General features: G+C 35.6%; 2 protein-coding genes across 2 annotated transcripts in view; one reads left to right on the top strand and one right to left on the bottom strand.

Annotated features, from left to right (window-relative positions):
- Positions 1 to 21,404, top strand: part of LOC136807263 (outer dynein arm-docking complex subunit 2-like) — a 53,931-nt gene that overhangs the window by 1,880 nt on the left and 30,647 nt on the right. The gene's annotated exons all lie outside the window — the stretch shown is intronic.
- Positions 767 to 20,067, bottom strand: LOC136807262 (uncharacterized). The gene is made up of 3 exons (XM_067063863.1): positions 19,009 to 20,067; positions 18,491 to 18,718; positions 767 to 4,066 (listed from the first exon to the last, which is right to left on the bottom strand). Exons 1-3 carry the CDS (start codon positions 20,027 to 20,029, stop codon positions 1,107 to 1,109), a joined length of 4,209 nt encoding a protein of 1,402 aa, XP_066919964.1. The 5' UTR covers positions 20,030 to 20,067; the 3' UTR covers positions 767 to 1,106.

The raw sequence follows: 21,404 nt of genomic DNA, 5'->3' as shown, positions 1-21,404 counted from the left end.
TATACTTTATGTATATAATAACTTTGGGATCCTGATAGAAAAATCAAAAGGCATAGCGTCAGCCCCCCTGCTAGTTGGGGGGTTAGACCCTCCAAAAAGCCAAAAAAAAAGGTGGGGGCTAAAGATGTTTCAAATATTTGAGGGGGCCTAATTTATTTGGGGGGAGCTGAAATCTCATCATTTAACTTGGGGGCTGAATACTTCATCTAATTGGTTGACTTCAATTTTCAACCAGTTTATCACAATCTTGATAGCTAATACAAATTACCTAAAGGTTACAGATAAAGTTATCTGCAAGATTTAAAAAGCCTTCAAAGAGAAAACGTGCATGGTATTTAAAAAATGATCTTAAGATTTATTTTCAAACTTTTAACAATGATACTAAAAATTTTTCTCCGAAATATTTTACAAATAACCACTAAAATATTAGACTAAACTAAATATAGATCTAAATATATAACTAAAAATATATTAGACACAAACCTGGTTTGCTAGACATTGCTCAAAATCCAGATTAACTAAACAGTCATATTAGAATAGAGCATCATTTTCAGGGACGTTTGCAAAATGTCTTACCATTGGTGTGAAATACAAAGCTTTGGTGATGAAGCTTTTAGAATAGATTCTCAATATTATTGGCTGGTAAAAATTATCAACGTTTATAACTTTAAATTTTTGAAGCAAAATAATCCTGGCTTTTTAAAATAATTTTTATTTGGTTGCCAAAACTAGGTCACTTTAACTTTCAAAAACATTAAAAAAGTTCTACGAAAAATAAGTATAGGTGTATCAACTAGTAAAAGAAAAATTCTTGTTATGTTATCAAAGGATGAAAACATCATCTCCCTTTTTCTTTTCCAAAAACCTTTTTGTTTTGAAATAAAATTGAACTCAAAAATAATAGTTACAGAGTTTCATTCATTTGATCTGCCGAGGGGATCTTTCATATTCACCATTAGAAAAATTATGTTTTTTTTTTTTAAGTGCTGAGCTATAGAGCTAAAGAGAGGCTTATTCACAAAACATAACATAATAATAGTTGACCCTAGCTTTGATCTGCCGGGGATGTGCCATAGTTCACCATCTAGAAAATTCTGAATTTCTTATCATGTAACGGTACCTTTGAACTTTAAATGTTCGATAAATGAATGAATTTCTTCCAACATATAGGAATCATGATTATGACCACAAATTGTTTCAAATTTAGATAAAGAACATTTCACTTCCACTTGTAATGAGTTCACATGTCTAATAAAGTTGGCACATTCTCGGTTGCTCATGTCAATAACCAAACCATTGGACCCTAACATACAGTCAGGGATTTGCAACGTTAAATTAAAACGTGTTATAAATAATTTGATTCGGTCGACGAGTCTTTCCCATGTATAAAAACCGAACCGATATTCGTTAGAATCCAAAGAGTCGCAAATCTCAAACTTGGTAAACGGAATTTCATCCACCTCAAAATTAGATTTTGTAAAAAACTTCAAGAATCCTAAGGATTCATCTTTAATAAGCAGCGAGTCAGTCCCCCTCATACAATCTGGCAGCTTCAATATATTGATGTTGTTTTCTTCAAGAAAAATAACAACTTCATCTATGTCAGCATCACGTAAATTAGATGTTATCTCAACTTTTTTCAATTGACATTTCTGGAACCTTCCTTTTACATAGGGAATTAATTTAAGAAAGTTTTTTATCCGCGGATTTTTTGCATCAATAATCAATGCATCTGGGCCCATCATTGAACTCGGAATTTTGAGATTAAGTTCCATGACTTCAATAAAAGTTGTAACTATTAGTTGTTCAGTACCCAAAAGTGTACCTTCGACATCCACCGTGGAGTAGGGGCATTCCACTTGCAATTTAGAGTGATAAATGAAGTTCACAAACAATCTACACAAGTGTATGCCAAAGTCGATAATTATCCATTCAGTACCAAGCATGCAACTGGGAATATTGAGTTTTAGATTAGAAGATTTGATGATATAACGAATCTCATATATCAAATCTAAACGTGTCTCACTATGAATTTCTATGGAAGATGCTCGATAAACTGGTTTCAACCCCATAAAATAAGCTGCTTTGAGATGACGTCTACATTCTGGTAAATCGGCGTCGATAATCAAAGTATCAATGCCAACCATGCAGCTTGGAATTTTTAATGCCAAATTTAAATGTTTAACAAAATGCAATAAATGATCTAATCGGCAATTTCTAGTGTCCATGTACATATTAAACATCTCAAATTCAGAAAATGGGCATTCAACTTTAGCCTTGGTTTTATAAACAAGTTTAATAAAGTTATTGCATTCAGTATTCTTTGTATCAATAATGAGACAATCTGGACCTTTCATACATTCTGGTATTTTCATTATGAGGTTCAAATGATCAATGAGGAAAACGACATTCCTCTTATCGATTTCGTTAAGATCACTCTTGATCGTGACTGTAGAAAAAGGACATTCTATTTTCAAACGTCCTTCATAGAGTGACGTCATGAACTCTTGGCATTCTGGCATTGTTGAATTGATCAGTAGGCTGTCTGGACCGACCATACAATCAGGTATTTCAAGGGTGTTCCTGGTGAGATAATTATTGAATACCCATGTTCTATAGGGCTGTAATATTCTTCTGAAAATGGTCGACTTTGTTGTATGTAAATTAGAGAGTCGTTGAAAGAATTTAATGAAGAAGTCATTCTCTTTCAGAAGACGTCCAATGCCAAATATAACTGGTGCACAACTTGAAAGTTCGCGGTTTGTTAAATACGGGGAGATCCCTTTCGTAACGCACAAATAAAGTCCTGTCAGGAATTCCTGAAGAACTAGGTGCTTGTATTGGTAAATCGGTTCTCTCATTTCGCCACGATTGTAATTGACGATAAGACCCGTTTGCTCAAGATGTACGGGACAGTTCAATTGACGAACCTCTTCTTCAGAAAATAGCACCTGGTTTTGCATGTATGTTTTCACCGATAAAGTCATGAGTGAATAAATGCAATCAATAACATTATTATCGTTTAGCATATCAAGCAAGTTATCATAACCTTGAGTGGAAACACCTTGTAAATGTTTTCTCAAAAAGACAAAACAAGCATACATGTAAAGTTCTGTACAAGTGTTTAAGGGTTTCGTTATGAGATCCTCGCTGTATACGTTACAGATGACCCAAGCAAACACGGGAACGGTGGACATGACTTTCAAGTTGTGGGATACGCTGATGATTTCTTTCACTCGATTGATTTTCTCAATGTTCCCGTTGAAGAATTTATGGATGTACTTTTCAACGTCCTCTTCTTTAAATCCGCAAACTTCCACTGTTTTGATTTTGATCACCGTCCTATTGGAAGTTTTCAGATCCATTATCTTTCTCTTTAAAAAATCGCACGCTTTTGGTCTTCCACATGCAATGCTTTTATGACCTTTCAAGATACGACCTTGTGTGTTGATGAGATCGAAGACGATTTGAAAAGGAGTTAGCGTTCCGTTTTTGTTTGCTTTCTTTTGGGAGCAATCGTAAACGTCTTGTAGCTCATCAAGTCCGTCAACAACTAGTAAGATCCTATCCGCGACTGGTTCGAGATCTTTTAAAGTAGTTTTATCAAAAATGTCAGGGTATTTGTCTTTAAAAAGGTCCTCGATCGATTTGACCTTGCCATACATTTGATTTATCTCCCGGCAGGAAAAGAAGAAGACAAATTCCAATGGGAAATCTAAGCCCAGTTGATGCCTGGCCCACTTTCGAGTGTACATTTCAAGCATGGTTGTTTTTCCCATACCGCCCACAGCACGAACAAAAACTGCTTCATCCTCCTTCTGGAACAAGTCATGGAGCTCTATGCTTTCTTTCTTTAACAGCTTCTGCTCCATTAATGCCTCACGATCAGAATTATTGATCTCCTTTTCAACCTCAGTTGCTTTGAGGACTGCTAGATCGGTGTATAGATCTTCGTCGTATTGGTAATGGACTTCGTTTTGGTCTCCCATCAAGGGCTCGTGAGCGAGTGAAGTGATTTTCTCTTTAGCGTATTGACATCGTAATTTTGATGATGCTAATTGGATGCCTAAAAAGATGATTGTAAAAACAATTTATCAAAGATTTTGCTACACACTTTCAAGGCCACAAGTCAGTCAAAAAATCGACAATTTTTGAAAGTGATTGGTATCATTGGATAGAAGATGAAATTCTGACCAGAAAAGTTTGGTACAATACAAGTGCCATACTCACACATGAAAAAATAAGACCATTTTAACTCGATTATAGTAGAGGGCAAACCCTTAGGACATCTTTAATGCGACGCAATCAAACCTGGTCCATTTCAAAGAATGAAGTATTTAAAGAAGTTTTCCAGGCCTTAATAGAAACTCCCCTCGCGGAAAACTCTTTAAATACTTATTCTTTGAAATGGACCAGGCTTGGTTGCGTCGCATAAAAGATGTCATGGGTCCTAGAAGTAGTTATTAGGTTTGTCCCCTACTATTATGCACAGGAAAAAGTCATCAATTTTTGCGTGTGATTTTATAAACTGATAAGGTATGATTGTTTTGGCAGTGCGATTTCCGATATCACACTGCGGAATTTTTCAAATAGTTATTTTTATTTTTTTAAATTCGGCGTGTGAAATCCAATTTAACACTTTAAAACTTCACTGAAAAGGCTTTATCGAAATCACACGTGTGAATTCTAATTTCCGCAGGCAAATAAAATTTTTCAGAATGTTGTACACTATAAATTTTCGGCGTGCGAAATCCAATTTAACACTTTGTCAAACACTGGCAACTATAGTCCAAGAAGTATGAAACTTACACTACAAAACTCTAAAAACGTAGAAGGACAAGATAGAAACAAGAAATCGCAGTCATTAGTTCCCACGGGTGGGAAAGTCAAATTAACACGGTGGGAAGTTACGATTCCCACCCTTGTACTACGCATGCGTAAAGAAAACCACAAGTGAAAATTGGGCTCCACTGTTGTGACAAAAGTGCCGGGATTCTCAAAGTAGCGCAAGTACATGACAGAACGAATGGGAGCTATCGAGCCAATGCTAACGAAAGATCGAATACGTTTAACGATTTATCAAATACAAATCAAAGCCATTTTCCAAAACCTTGGTGGGGAATCAAAATTTCGGCGTGTGGTTTTATATAAGATAAGCGAGTGTAAAACGCTAAATCCGACGTGGGATTTTCAATTTAACACGCGAGGAGAGAGGGCCTTAAGTACGAAATTCGACGTGGGATTTTCGATTTAACACGTGGGATATTCGATTTAACACGTGTATTGTTCGATTCAGCACACAATGGATAAAGCGTGTGATCCTGAGTTAACCACGTCGGAAATTCAATTATACACGTGTGATTTTGATGGGTGTGATTTTGCGTTTCCCACCGGCGTAAAAACGAACCGATTCCCACGCGTGGGATAGCAGTGTGAAATGTATACTTTCACACCGTGTGATTTTCACTTTCACACCGGTGTGATTTGATGACTTTTTCCTGTGATGATTAGGAAAAAATTCAATCGTATTCTAGCCTCTTTAATTACTATAACCTAAGAAGATCTTCTTTTTTCCCTAGCTGCGTTAATCTAATACACTTTTTTTATAAGAAGTGTGTACTTTGGCTGAGGGTGAGCATTATTCTTATTTTGCTATTGTTCTAAACAATAGGCCTATTGTTCTAACTCTGAAATCTCACCCTGATATTCTTATAGAAGTTATTCTTATTATTATCTATAGTTATTAAGAAAAGCGTGTTTCTACCTTATGGGGGGGGGGGAATATCGGAGTTTTATTTAGTCGGGGTTTTTTTTTCGTCGGGGAAAAATTTCGTCACCTAGAGGCATTTTCGTCACTTTCCCCGACCAAAATTTCAAATTCGTCACTTTTCCCCGACCAAATTTTTTAAATGTTCCCGATAAAATATAGAGCATAAGAATTTTTTATCAAACCATTGTAGTTTTAACTTAGCTTGCTGTGTGTATTAGGCAAAAGAACTCGTTTGAAAAGAAGGTCATTTTATTTTTTCTGTTAAGAAACATCCCTGGAAACGTTTACAATGGAAAACTACGATAGAGATCCTTTTTTCTGTTGAAATAAAAAAATCGGGGGAAAATCTTGGTCGGTCATTAAAAAAACAAGTAAAAGTTTTAGGCGGGAGAAAAAAATCGGTTGAAAGGCTTTGGTCGGGGATAAAATATCAGGGAAAAAATCGTCGGGGGAAAATTTCGTCACCCCCTCAAAATTTTCGTCACCTTCCGCCGACATTTTTTCGCCGATAAGCTATATATTAATAGCCGTAGTCTGTATGTCTGTTTTCTGTGTGTCACTTTCGTTTTTGCAAGCAATCTTTTTGTTCTCGATAAGTTTGTTTTGATTGATAGATCGGATAGAGCCTGGTTTAGACTTTAATCAGCCTTTGTTTTGAAATTTAAGGCCCGTCTACATTTAGTAATTTTAATTTCTGCCTAGGCTTGCCCGTCCCTTTGTTTTTCTCATTTCTTTTGTTTGAAATTTTTAAAAAAGAACATTTCAAATGTAAATCAAAACATAAAAATCTAAAAGTTTGTCGAACAACAACATCATTCAAAGGGCGATAAAAAGCACGAGAAAAAATAAGTCCACCTCTTTCTTTATATAAAAACATTCAAGTGGTCGATACTGTTAAAAACTGTGTACGTCATTTTACATGTTTAAATTCGAAAAGTTTTGACACGGGTTTAGAAAAGCAATTTAGAATTGACTTATTTATTTTTTTCAAATCTGATAAAGATTTGCACTATTCTTTGTGGCTACCCCGCTTTTTCCTGAAGAATTGTCATTTCTACATTTCACTCCTTTTTACCATGACATACAACTTTTTCAAATTATCGAGAATGGACGGCGTATTTAATGCGAGCGAAGCGAGAAAAAGATCTCTGGGGGAGGGCCAGAGTTAGACTAGTAAACTAGTCGTTGAAAACAGACCCATATACAAAAAATTCAAGCTCCAAATAAAAAGAATCGAAGAGGTGAGGTTGCGTGTCTTTTCTGAATTTCAACGACTAGAAGCTTCTTCCCTCAAAAAACGTTGTTTAATTTTACAACCTTTTGTAGGTTTTTGAGAATCCATCCCATGGTTTCTTCAGCCCCCCCCCCCAGAAATCTAAAGGACACCTAGGCCAGGTTAGGGGTTGGGGCTAATATTTTGCAATTCTTTGGGGTTACCTATTCATTGGGGGTATCTAGCTGTTTTGATGGAGGCTCTTTGGACTGTATATTTTCCAATATAAATATTTCAAAATTTTCAAATTATTCAGTTTTTTTACCCCAGCACCCAGTTTCCCCATCAGATTCTCTTGTTTCTTTTGTTTCCCATCACGTCATATTTTGCTTATTTTTCAAATGCGATTATTTTTATTTATAGCCACCATCTTTATAGCATAAAAAAAAGCTTTTCTCATGCGAGTGCGCTTCTCGTGCTAGCATAGAGAAGCTAAAACCCCAGGATAAGAGTAAGCAAACATGATAGCTAGTTGTGTTTTTGGCTCTGTTTGACCGTTTAACACTCACACTCATAACTGATTACAATCTTCTGGTATACAAAAGAAAAATAAGTGTCAATTCAAAAAAAATATCGGCTGAATCAAAGCAATTTCTCAAGGGGACCTAACTTGTTGGGGGCTCCATGCTTCAATGGGGGCACCTGAAAAGTGGACTGAAACCATGTCAACTTTTTTGACTTAAATGATATTTCATTGTAATATTAAACATGGGCACATATAAATAAATGAGCATTTCCAAAAATACAATAAACAGAAAGAAAAATAAATGCAATACCGCACGGGTCAATTTTTTTTTCTCATTTGATCGTTTTTTAAGCCAGTTTCAACATCCAAAGGACTTTTAGTGCGTTCAGCTACAGCTTAACCGGCGTGCGACGCCGGATACCGGCTAGTTATAACTATTTTTGACGCTGTTTTAACCCTATTAGCCCTAGGGAGGGGGCAGAATCGTGTATATCTCGAAGAAAATTTTTTGAAACGTCTCGAAACTTTCCGACTTTTAATAAATCCTTATTAAGAGTACTTGTGCAAATTTTTAGGGTCATACGTCTCCTAGATCAGGTTTTATGACTTTATTGTGAAACATGACATAAAACCAATCTAAATTCGTCTCAAAATTTTAAAATTGCGATAACTTCTGAAGTATTGATCCAATCATATTCAAATTTCGACAGGTGCATGGCCCGGGGTCCACTTAAAGCTTTTGATAGACTGGATGGCGCGATTAAGTGGCCCGGTAGTATAATGGTAATAATAAGCATTAGGCGGACTGTAAAACTGTCCGCCAGATTTTAGTTGTTTTTGAAAGATAAAAACAGTATGAAGCAATGTTTTTATTTGAGAATAAGGGATTGCAAATCTGGTTATTGATGTTTGTTTCTCATTTTTGATTATGTCTTTCAACTCCAAGTAGTTTTTTTGTTATTTGGATTTTAAACATTCCTTTTTCAAAATGGCAACCTCGTCAAATGGCAACCTCATCAAATGCTCCTTAGTCTACAGGTGTAGGTATTAGCAATGTTAATTTAAAAAAATATATAAACATTTTTTGACAATTTTACTCATTTTCAGCATAGGTTTTAACAAGAAATCTTAATGGAAAATATAAAAGCTGCAATTATGTTAAAGAAGAACCTTTTATCTTTCAGAATCTTCAAACAGAATCTCAATATGTATCTTTATTGGTTCGGCTGTGAGAGACATTTTTGTAAACCATACATTTTTGTCTTTTTCCGACAGGTGGAAATTTTGTGATGACGGGTCATCGCTTTTTGGATGACGTCATGAAAATTATTTTCTTCCTGGAAGTTTGTGTCATGATGAAGAACATTTGTACCAATTTTTATGGACATAGCTCTTCTAGATAAAAAATAATCGAGTGTGGTAGATTTACCTCCCCCTGGGGCTACAAAAATCAAGAAAGGTTGGGGTTGATAGGGTTAATAACAACGTATTCAAATAAATTCAAAATTAATCAGCTTGTTTCTCAGCCAATCAAAACGTTCAATTGTTGTTAGAAAATAATTAATCGGAGGTCATAATAATCTTTATCATCAACATGAAAAATATGAGCAATCTGATTGGTGTACATAAATACAAGACCGCGTCCCAAAAGGGGTCTGGTAAGCGAGAGATCATATTTTGTACATTTTTATGATTAGAAAGCTTTTCTCTTCGCTTCCAATACACAACAACTTATAAAAGAGTTTATGAAAAGAATGCTTTGATCTTTTTAAATTTTTTTTGTGGACCTACCTCCGGGTGGTGGTTCTTTAAATTAACCCATGTTCGTTCGTTCGTTCGTCTGTTACAAGCTTTTCTCGGGATTGGCTCATTACTTTTTTCTGTTTTTTGGCACAATGATGCAAAATGATGATTCCTAAAAAGTGACGGAGCCCGATTTTCGAAAAAAAATATGCCTGAAAATCTAGTTTTTTGGCATTTTCTCGAGATTTTATCATTAGTTTTTTCTGATTTTTTGCTCAAAGATGCGTATTAACAATGCCCAAAACATGGCCGAGTCCGATTTTTGAAAAAAAAATTTTCCGGACGGAAATATGCCGGAAATCGCCGTTTTTCTGGATTTTCATTGGACTTTTTCCATATAATTGGTTGTTTTTTCATTCAAAAACATTATTAATAACAATGCCCACCATCAAGCATGCTTCAATTTTCAATAAAATTGATTTTTGAAGCCGGCACTATTTAAAAATCGCCGGAACAACCTATTTTCGCCGGAAAGACAGTATTTCTTGAATTTCTCGAGCTGTACTTTATACTTTTTATGAAATTTTGCACATTGATGCAAAATGACAATACCTAAAATGTGACGGAGCCTGATTTTCAAAAAAACATTTTTTTCCGACCGAAAATGCCGGAAAAATGCCGGAAAAACCGGTTTTTTTGACATTTTCTCGAATTTTCATCTGTAGTTTTTCCGATTTTTTTGCAGAAAGATGCGTATTCACAATGCTCAAAACATGGCCGAGTTCGATTTTTGAAAAAAAAAATTTTCCGGTCGAAAATGCCGGAAATCGCCGTTTTTGCAGATTTCATTGGATTTTTTCCTTATATTTCTATGTTTTTCACACAAAAATATTATTGATCAAGCATGATTCAATTGTCAATAAAACTGATTTTTGCGACCATAACTTTATACTTATTTTTTCCCTACAACCCTTCCCTCTCCCCCAATCAACAATCAATGATGAATTTATTGCGTTATGCATTTTCTCTAAACGCTATATTTTCTGACTGATTTTTTTCATTTTTTCTCCTCGCATTGCTATCTAACTTTCATCATCAGGTAGGTCCATTCAGCATCTAGCTTGTTTTTTTTTTCTTTATTCAAACAAAGACACGTGTACACTACGAACATATATTACAAAACATTACTTAAACATAAAATATAGTCCTTCCCCCCGCTAGGAACTAACGTTATATCGCCAGAGGTACTCGACTATGTAAAAAATAAATAAATAAATTTCTAAAATAAAGCACCGCTAAACCTTCCAGTTTTGTTAAGAAATTCAACGACAGAATAAAGAAAAGATTTATTTAGATTTGAAGTCAAACTTTCATCCCCATATAATAAAAGCGGACAGAAAAAAGGAGGGTTAAGTGGATGAAAAATAATGCCTAGGGTCTGAAGTTTGTCGAACAAAGATTGTCTTGCATGGGAATATATAGAGCAGTGCAGAAGAAAGTGCTGAGTGTTTTCAACAGAGTTAGTTCGGCAACCACAGAAAGGGTCTAAAGTGTCGCGGAAGCCATGTCTAAATTTGTGCTCGTTGAGGTGGCTGAACCCGACCCGAAGTCGATTAAGAAAGATCACTCCTTGAATGTCAGGAACATCAAAAACGTGAGATTGCTTGGGTCTCAAAAATTTATAGATTGCTTTTTTGAAAGTTTTAATTGAAGGTAGATCTCGTATATTACCTCCCAGAACATTCCACTGAGATATGCAGTACGGAAAAAAAGAAGTACGCTCAGTTCGTATATTAAGAGGATAAATAGGATTTCTTGTTCTAAGGCCACCTGGTGCTGTAAGTCTTACTGGCAGGTAGTTACGTAAATACGAAGGGGCTAAATTGTTAATAATTCCATAGAAGAATGTCATTCTTCTAGCAAAGCGCCTGTCAGCAAGACTTTCAAGACCAAGTTCTGAATATAGTTTTTCTTGAGACGTTCCACGAAAACAGCCTGTTATAGCTAAACATGCATTATATTGAATAGATTCAAGCTTCTGCACAAAGGTAGCATTTCCTGGGTGGTCATATACGATATCACCATAATCAAAATGAGGCCTAATGAAAGATTTATAAATGGTTAGTAGAGATCTCCTAGACACATGCTTGCAAAGCCGGTTAATAAGACCAAATCCTTTATTGGCCTTTTTTATCGTCTCGTCTAGATGGCGATCAAAAGAAAGTTTTGAATCTAAGATTAGACCAAGATGTTTCTGGTACTCACTGGTTGCGATATTAGAATTATTAAAGGAGATTACTGGAGCATTAGGAGGAGTGAGTCTACAGGTAAAATAGACTTCAATGGCTTGCTTAGACGGGTCAGGGTCAAAAGACATCTTCCATTGATGAGCCAACTCAGTTATCCTGGAGAGATTTCTGTTAAGTACATCAAGGCTCAAGAGTTGATCAATCACAAGAGAGAATAAAGAGGTATCGTCAGTAAAGATCTTGGGTTTTGACTCAAGGTTTTTTGGAAGATCATTAATATAAATTAAGAAGAACAATGGACCAAGAATAGAGCCTTGAGATACCCCAGCATTGATTCGCTTCCACTCAGATGTTTTCCCATTCAACACAACTCTCTGATGCCTATCGTCAAGAAAGCTGCGAATTAAGGAAAACAACGGTCCAGTCACCCCGTAAGATTTGAGTTTAAAGAGTAAGCCATCGTGCCACACCCGATCGAATGCCTTTGAAATATCTAGAAACACCCCCCCTGGTATCTAGAGAAGGATCTTTGTCAAACCCTGTATAAATATCATGCGTTATGGATAACAACTGAGAAATGCAGCTTTCCCCCTCCCGAAAACCAGACTGACAAGGAGAAAATAAGTTATTGTTTTCAAAATACCTGTAAAGTGTATCGTAAATACACTTTTCATATATTTTTCCAAACACAGGACGAAGAGACACTGGTCTGTAGTTTTTGGCTATGCTCATGTCTCCCTTTTTATAGACAGGAACCACGTTACCTTTCTTCCACTGTGATGGGAAAATGCCAGAGTTGATAGAAAGATTGAATATGCTAAGCAAAGGTTTTACTAGAGACTTACCACAGATTCTGACCATACGAGTAGAAATATTATCCCACCCATGGGCCTTGTTAACATTCAAAGAATTAATAATACACTCGATTTTTTCGTCTTCAAATACAAGATTATCCAGTCTACAGTTAGTAAGAAATTGTTCCGGTGGCAAAACACTGCCAGTATCGATAAGTTAGCATTGGTTCGAGAAAAAAGAATTAAAGAAACATCACTTACAAGGACGTTTCTTTCATTTCGAATAGGTGGAATTTTCGGGGTTTTACGTACGTTCGGAAACTGCTTCAGTGTAGACCAGTATTTCTTACTTCCTATGTTTGGATCATTTAAAGAGTTGCCAAGACGAGAAAAATAGTTATCCTTGGCAGTCTTGATGGCCAATCTGCACCTGTCAACCATGTCATCAAGTGTCTGACCATCATCTAAAGGATTTCCCCATTTTCTCCAACGACGATATATCTTAGCCTTATCCAAAAGTATCTGCTTAATCTCAGGAGTCATCCATAACGCATCTTTGTCTTTGATGGTGATAGTTTTATTTGGAACAAAATTACAAAAAATATTAAGTATATATTCAGAAAGAAGGGCAACACGATCTTCTACGTTGAGTCCCAGAAAGGAGGTTTCCCAATCAATGGCATTCAGGGCAAGCACCATCCCCTCTCATCAGCACAAGAAAAGTCCCAAATCGTGCGTTTATAAGCTGGAGGGAATATAGTTCGAAAGTTTATTTTTACGAAGGGTATCTGGTGGTGGCAACGTGGATTAAGTGAAGGTAAAACTCCGGAATCTAAAATAGGAGTCCGCGAAGATGAAAAAATAAGATCAATGCAAGAAGGAGAACACCCAGGACGAAGATGAGTCGGCTCATCAATCAGTTGATGTAACCCATATTGTGAAGCTAACTCGCTAATGTACTCTCCTTGAGAATTTGTAATGTCACCAGTCCACCAAACTGAGTTTCTTGCGTTAAAGTCACCGAGGGAAATAGCTAAAGTAGGAGAAACATCATAAATTTTTCTGATAGTTTCCTCCAATTTTTGTTTAAATGCAGAAAATTCTTCTGCATTTTGACTAGGAGTTCGGTAGAGAAGACAAAGAAGAAGTTTTTTCGAACCAGAATTAACTTCACAAACAAGGCACTCGTCAAGAGAAGACAACTATAATAAAGACAAACACCACCTATTTTTGAGTTAGATCAGTGATCACATCTGAGCAACTCATAATTTTCTATCTTCAACCTCGAATCATCGCTCTCGATAGAGGAATCAAGAAACGACTCACCAACACACAAGATGTCAAACTTGTGAGCACTCAGAAAGGCAGTAATTTGAGCAATCTTTGAAAATTTATCAACCCAAACGCTGTTTGGATTCCAATGAGAAATTGATAAGGTGTTATCTTTCTCTCTCGGCCCCGGGTTAGACTCGATATCTCCCGCTAAAAGAAGTAGATTATACTAGTCTCGCTACGTTTCGGCTATTTTGAAATGTTTTCAATGAACCTCGGGGTTATTAATCCCAAATCACCCTCCAAACCATGTTATTCCGCGTTAATTATATGGTCAAAAAAAGAATTGAAGAACAATCAATCGGTTTTTTTTTGTTTTTTTTCGAAACTTATAAAAACATTCGAAACTATAAAAAACATTTGATTGACACTCTTATCTAGATTTGCTTAAAAATTTGTGCAATATTTTGGTAACCAATCAAAATGCTCTGAAGATATCGTACGATACTTTTCAACCAATAGAAATTCTTGTTTACATCAGGGCGATTACAAAAAAGCGGGGTTATTACAGATTTATCGCCCCGCTCGTCCCTTACAAATCTAAGCTGAATGTAATCAACCATATAATTACATTGAAAACACTTCAATATTTTGAAATCTTTTCAATGAACCTCGGGGTTATTAATCCCAAATCACCCTCTAAACCATGTTATTAGTAGTACGTTTTAAAGATCATTTTATAAGGTTATTTTATATATTATTTTTAAGATTTAGATAATTTATCAGTTTTTGAATATTTTAGATTTTTTAGGAAGGTTCTTTAATTCTTCTGACAAGGATGTTCAGTTTTTGGTAGAATTCAATAGCAGCTTCTGTAGAGCTGTTTTAATTTGTGAGACTGATTTGAGAAGATTCAAAAGGTGGCATTTTGTTCTTTTGAGGAAATTTTGAAGGAAGTTCTTCTACCTAAGGTCTTATACAAGATTTTCCTTGGATTCAGTTTTGTTTTTGTTTTGATTAATTATCTTCCGTATTATTTTTAACTAGCCGGTACCCGGCGTCGCACGCCGGTTAAGATGTAGCTGAACGCACTAAAAGTCCTTTGGATGTTGAAGCTGGCTTAAAAAGAACGATCAAATGAATAAAAAGATATCTTCAAAGTTTGACTCTAACCCTCCCCCGGAGATCTTTTTCTCGCTTCGCTCGCATTAAAATACGCCGTCCAGTTTTCGACAATTTGAGAACATGTCATGGTAAAGAGGCGTGAAATGTTAAAATAACAATTCTTATGAAAAAGTGGGAAAGCCACAAATAATAGTGCAACTTTGTTTTTATCAGATCTAAGATAAATAAGTAAATTCTAAATTGTTTTTTTAAACCCTTGTCATAACTTTTCGAATTTAAACATGTAAAATAACGTACACAGTTAAAGGGGGGGGTTTCAGGGGTCTTAAATACCGTCATACCGGCAAAAGTTTGGGTCAAATACCGTAATACCGTCGGTGAAGGAAGCCTAATACCGATACCGATATTATATTTATGTTTTTTTTCTCAAAAATAATGAATTTTCAGTTATCAAATCTATTGTGTAGTAACAAATTAGAAACTGTACAAACAAGTCTTGTACTTTATGAGGCCCTCCAGTCAACCCTCAATTCAGGTATATTCACGCACAAATTTTTACCAATTCACGAATTCACGCGCGAAAAAAACCATTTTCACGTTCACGCAGTCGAACCAATTTTGCTTTTACATCTTTGGTTAAACGATTGTGACCTTATTGGGCTAAATTTAACCTTTTTATGGTCTCTTTTAAACAAATTGACCTATTCTTATACCAAATATTTTCGCCAATATATAAAGTTTTTTGCTAGTTTTGTGACCTTGTTCTCGATATCGTCGACTTTTTAAGGCTTCTTTTACAGCTATTTGAGCTTTCATGAAGCAATATTTTAGGTCTGCCGCGCCAAAGTTACTTGCTTGTTACGGGAGGGGGAGGCAAATGCAAAATTAAGCCTTTCCCCCAATGATTTCTTCCTCGCAGACCCGTAGGATGTCTTTTATATTGAGAATTAATTTAAAATCGAGGTTTGGGCCAATCATGGTTTGAGAAGCCGTAGACTTTAATACAGGCTTCATAGAGGTTGGTGCTGTGGTACAAGTAAAGGACGCAAATTACAATGTTTAACCCCCTATCGGAGGAAATAAAATAAATGGAAAATAAGAACGCGAGCGGAGCGAGCGCAAAAATTTTTCGACAATTTTCGCTCTCCTTTGTCATTGAAAAACGGCCTTAATACGCTATTGTTAGCCAAGTATGCCTTGTTTGGTAACACAATTTTTGATTTTATTTAACACTGACCATTTGTTGGCAAAAAGAAAAATATGGTACGGCGAACGACGTACCTGCCATACCCGGTGCAGCGTTCCAAGAGTTTCGCCCAAGAAAAAATTTAAAATTTAGAATGCCTAGATTGCCTGAAAACGCATCATGTGCATCATGATGTGAATTATTTTTTAATCGTTCGATGCTGCTCAAGATGTTTTTAGAACTACCTACTTTTACTAATTATTGAAGGAGTAAATACCGCCTTTACTGTCTCTAAGTTACTGCAGTATCAGTGTATTGTAGTAGCAATATAAGTGAATACGGAGAGACGACCATATCATTTAGTGCTGACGGAGAAAATTTTATCTAGACTCATTCGTTGTATGCAGTATTTGCATCACAAAAGTTGTCATTAAAAAAATGCGCCCGCAGAAAAATAACGAAAATATTTGTTTAGATATCGTTAAGTTATGCTTATTTTGAATAACCTCACCGTGACAATACACGTTTTTTTTTTTTTAAGAAACACACTTTTAAGAAACATGAGGCTCAGAATGCCTAAAAACTAAGAAACATCTAAGAAACATGCTGAGGCTGAGAATGAGAAAATAACATTTTTAATTAGTTTTTTTAAAAACCTTCCAATCAAAACATGAAAAATAGGCTGATTATGTCAAAAAGTTTAGAAACATGTAAGAAACATTTAAGGCTCAAAAGGCCGATTTCTTAAGAAACATTGAGGCTGCTTGGTAAAACTAGTTTCTTAAAAAAAAAAAACGTGTAAGTCAATAGGACATTAAAGATCGTGCGAGCGAAACGAGCAAGAAAATTTTACTGGTTAAAATAGCGGAATAGACTTATCTTTTTAGAAAATTTTTCTGCATGAAACTCATGAAGAAACTAAAAGGTAAATAGTTTTATACCGAAATACCGTTTTTTATTGATAAAGATATCGAAATACCGACAAAAAAACAGGCAATTTACCGATACCGGTAGAAAATGAAATACCGTAATCCCGTCGTTTTTATCTCGTAATACCGATTTACCGGGGGTAAAAAGGCCCAATACCGTCATACCGTAAAAGTGAAAACCCCCCACCGTTAAAGAGATGGACTACTTTCTTCTCTTGCTTTTTATCGCCCTCTGAATGCTGTTATTGTTCGACAAACTTTTTAAATTTATGTTTTGATTTACATTTGAAATGTTTCTTTTCTATAAAAGAAACTTGTTTTGTTTTGAAAAGAATTCGAATGTCATTAATAAATACGAAAACATTTCAACAAAAGAAAAGAGAAAAATAGGATCAGGCAAAGCTGGGCAGAAATTAAAATTACTAAATGTAGATGGGCCTTAAATTTCAAAACATTGCTTGCGAAATCTTTTGCAAATGGTGCGAATCCAATAGAACAAATTTGTTAAGCAAGAGACTAAAAGTCATAATTCTAAAACACAAACAAAACGAAAACGAAAGCGGTGACACACAGACACACAAAGCACCGCTATTAATATATAGATGAAACATTAATTCCTTGACTTTATCTCTACTTTGTTCACTTAAAGGTTTATTTTCTTTGGGAATTGAATGATTTTAAGTCAAAACCCATCAACTCCTTGTAGATTTGTGGTATAATTACCATTTTCACGGGAGTGATTTTTCAATCTTAGATCACCATCACTGTGAAAATCTTTTTCAAAAATATTCAATCAAAAGATATCACACAAAGTTTGTTATTGGCTGTTTTTTGTCGTTTTTTACTGCTTTATAGAGTCAACCAGCAATAAATTGATTGACTGAATATTTTTGAAAAGTTTTTTTTCACAGTGATGATGATTTAAGATTGAAGATCACTCCTGTGAAAATGGTAACTATACAACATTTCTACAAAAAGTTGATTTTTTTCTTCTTCATTTTTCATTTTCATTTTTCTTTTCTTTTTAATTTTTTGCTTGATAATATTCCACTAACAAATGTATTTTTAACAAGCACAAAATCGCAACTTGATTCGAATTCTATCAAAAGTATCCGCCACTTGATTCGAATTCTATCAAAAGTTACCGCCATTTTTGTCTCAGCTGCAAATTATTTAGACTTTACACTTTCATTTAGTTTCCATAGAATGCAGAGGGGCTAAATTTTAAAAACGAAGCAAATATTGGAATTTTGAATGCAAATTCTCAATAAATTTATTGCACCGCAGGTCAAAATCATAGCACTTTCATTTAATTTCGAATTTTAATTCGAAGCCGCACCCGGGAGCCAATTTGATGACCTCGAACCGGTCTTATTGATGCACTGGGCCCTTGCGACGAAAGTCTATACAGCCAATAAATGAGACTTATCTGTCACCTGACACCTGACGTAGAAAATCTCTTCCGACACGCTAAAGCTTTGAAGTTCGGGAAAACTTTGAACGCCTGGAAGGTTAAGATTACGCTGATTTTGTAGCGAAGGTCTTTTAGAGCTCTCTAACTCGAGCTGGAAGGGACCAAGTAATCTCCTAGATTATTAGAGAAAGATTTGAATTTGGCCATTCCATTTTATAACCATACAGGGGGTGGACGAACATTTCCAAGAGGTTTCAAGAAGTGCCTACCTTCAGTAACTAGTGTTTTTTTATTGATATCGCTGACCAAATCCACTCGTTCCAATCTTTCCAACTCCAATGATAACCGTGCCCATTCGACTGTTTTGAGTTGTTCTGTTAAGTCTTTTTGATTGTCATTTAGAGATAAACCAAGTCTTGTGAGTAATTGATCTTTCTGTTGGCCAATATTGTTGGAAATGATTTCCAGAGCTTCAGAGTTACAGAACGTACCAGGTTCTAAAAAATAAGTTAAATGCACTTTCTTTTGAATAAAAAATTCTTCACAGCTCAAACATTTGTATTTTGCTAAGATTGTTATTCCAGAAGAATTCTCTCCCCCCTCCTAGTAGTCCTAGTCAATTCTTGAAAATTTCCAGCCTTGATCATTTTTGTTTCTTCTTTTGTAACAATTTACCGTATATTGGCGTCAATTTTGCAGAAAGGTTTTTCGTAAGTCTTATTCCGACTGATGAATGTCCTGTTCACAAAGCATCTGTTCAAAATGCTGCAAAGAAAAGAAATTATACCTTTATGAGTGGGTAAAGTCTTCTTTATGAACTCATGTTCCTCTTTCAAACACTCGACTACTTGGTCAAGTCTTAAAATACATTCTTTATTTTCCTGCAGGAAATCGTTATGATCGGTTAAAATGTTTGAGTGATGGTCCAGGACATCGCTGTGATCGTCGATGACGGTGTCGTGATCGTTCAGGGTGGTGCGGTGGGAACTCAATATAGTTTCGTGTGTGGTTAGGTTATTGTTGTGTGTGGTCAGGGTATTGTCGTGTTCGGTCAGGGCATTGTCGTGTTTTTTCAATGCAGTGTCGAGTGAGGTCAGGGTAGTACCGTGCGATGATAGGGTGGTGACATGTAGATTTAGGGCTGTGTCGTGTTTCGAAATGTTCTTCTTCAATTGTCCAACAGTAGCAAGTTCGTTCAAAATCTTTTTCGAGAAGAAAGAAAGCGATTGGACTACAAGATTATTTGTGACATCAAGCGGTCTGGTTCTCAAGGCGTTCATATTATACGTTGTAAAACCTAAACCAATGACAATCTTTTCTCCTTCATTCCATCTCAAGTTAAGTTCATTCAAATCAATACTTTTGGCATCAGCATGTAAAAGACGATTTCTCCAATCACGAGCAAGAATAACAAATGCTGCAGGACTGATGTCACCGGCTGCTAACTTTTTATTCCAGCCATTTTTTGGAGGTGGCAATGTTGTGAAATTAATAATCAAAACGATGATAAGAGTTATATCAAACGTTTGGCTGTCTGTCTGAGTTGAGTTTGGAGGTAATAGAGTATCTACTTGATCTTGCTTCAATACCCCCTTCTTTACCAAACGGTTAATTGTATTCTGCTGCTTTCGAATCTCGGTATTAAGAGCGGTAGGATTCCTTGGCAGACCAACATAATAATTATGTTTATAATCGTTGTGTAAGAAAGCAAGCAGTGCTTCTTTTAAGGGTTCGTGAAGCAGAGTAGCCAATCTCAGCCAGTTTTCAATTTCTTGAATGGCTTGAGCTACAGTAACGTAGGATGACATTCTAAAATCTTCAAATAATCATTTTTTGAAATTATCTAAAATCTATAGAATGTGAAAATTTAGGTTTAATTCTTAGAGCTCAGAATTCATTCATCAGTATTTTTTTTTGGGGGGGGGAGAGGGCGGAGTAGGTGATGCCCACCATCATCATAAGATTGACAATTGCTACTATTAGGTTATATCACTTATAAGCATAGGAAGGCTCAGATTTGCAGATTTCTTCAGCCTAAAATATTTTTCAAATGGTAAATTGTTTTCTGTTCAAAAAAGGTTTTGAAGTGGTCAAGTAAAAAGACATTCAACGGCTAGCTACATGCTACTGCTTCTAAAATTTTTATATAATTATATTTTAAGTTATAATTGATAAGCATATAATAAGTATATAGACTGGATGCTTTGAAAGCTACAATCCTGGTTGAAATATAATGAGACTTCTGCGTTCTGGTTATTTTAACGTTTTTCAAGATTTAAAGTTCCGGCGAGAAAGTCGACTATCTCATTAATTTAATCGAATATTCCAATTTGGGAGAAGTTGGCAGACTTCCAGGCTATACTCTGAGCCTTATTGGACTATTTTTTAACTTTTGGATCCTCAGATCCTAAGCCTTAAGTTTAGCGTTAAAACTCAAAGTTAAAACTCTACCTATCGAACCTACTTAAGAGCACTTACAAATCGATTGTGGTTACAAAACTTCCCGGTGGATTTCCCTTATTTCTCAAATATTACGACCTCGATTGTAAGCATACATAAGCCTGGCCAAGGGGTAAACACTTGCTTATAAAAAAACATTTTTTGAAATTTCGAACAGAGATTGATGAATGCATTATAACCGACTCGAGTATAAGATGAATTACAAAATTTTTGGAAGCTTCTTCAGCCAACACATTCAAACAGTGTTTTCTTTTGCCTACATAACTTAAACAAAATTGAGATCCTGAGATAATTAAAACCTGGGGCTGATTAAAGCCCTTCTTTAATATAATCAACTAGCTGGTACCCGGCATCGCACGTCGGTTAAGCTGTAGCTAAAAGTCCTTCCAAATTGGAATTATGCCACACCTGCCCACTGGCTCGCTTCGCACCCAAACTACAATTATGCCACACCCATCCACTGTCCTGCTTTGCACCCAAACTACAATTATGCCACACCCATCCACTGTCATGCTTGGCACCCAAATTACAATTATGCCACAGAACATGGTCAAAAATAAACCCCTGTTTTGTGACATTTTACATATGATATCTTTAACCAAAGGTTTTTAGGTGATATAATGTGGCTGACACTAAGTTTATATATTCCTCAAAAGGGGAAAAGATCGAATTTCAAAGTGCAGAAAAAACGGTTACAATATCTCTTCTAGATATCCCTAAATT

The sequence above is a fragment of the Clytia hemisphaerica genome, unplaced genomic scaffold, assembly GCF_902728285.1.
Source record: "Clytia hemisphaerica strain Z4C2 unplaced genomic scaffold, Clytia hemisphaerica genome assembly, whole genome shotgun sequence".
In the NCBI taxonomy this organism is placed as follows: Eukaryota; Metazoa; Cnidaria; class Hydrozoa; order Leptothecata; family Clytiidae; genus Clytia; species Clytia hemisphaerica.
The sequence above is the reverse complement of the archived record's forward strand: the minus strand, read 5'-3'. Positions and strand labels throughout refer to the sequence as shown.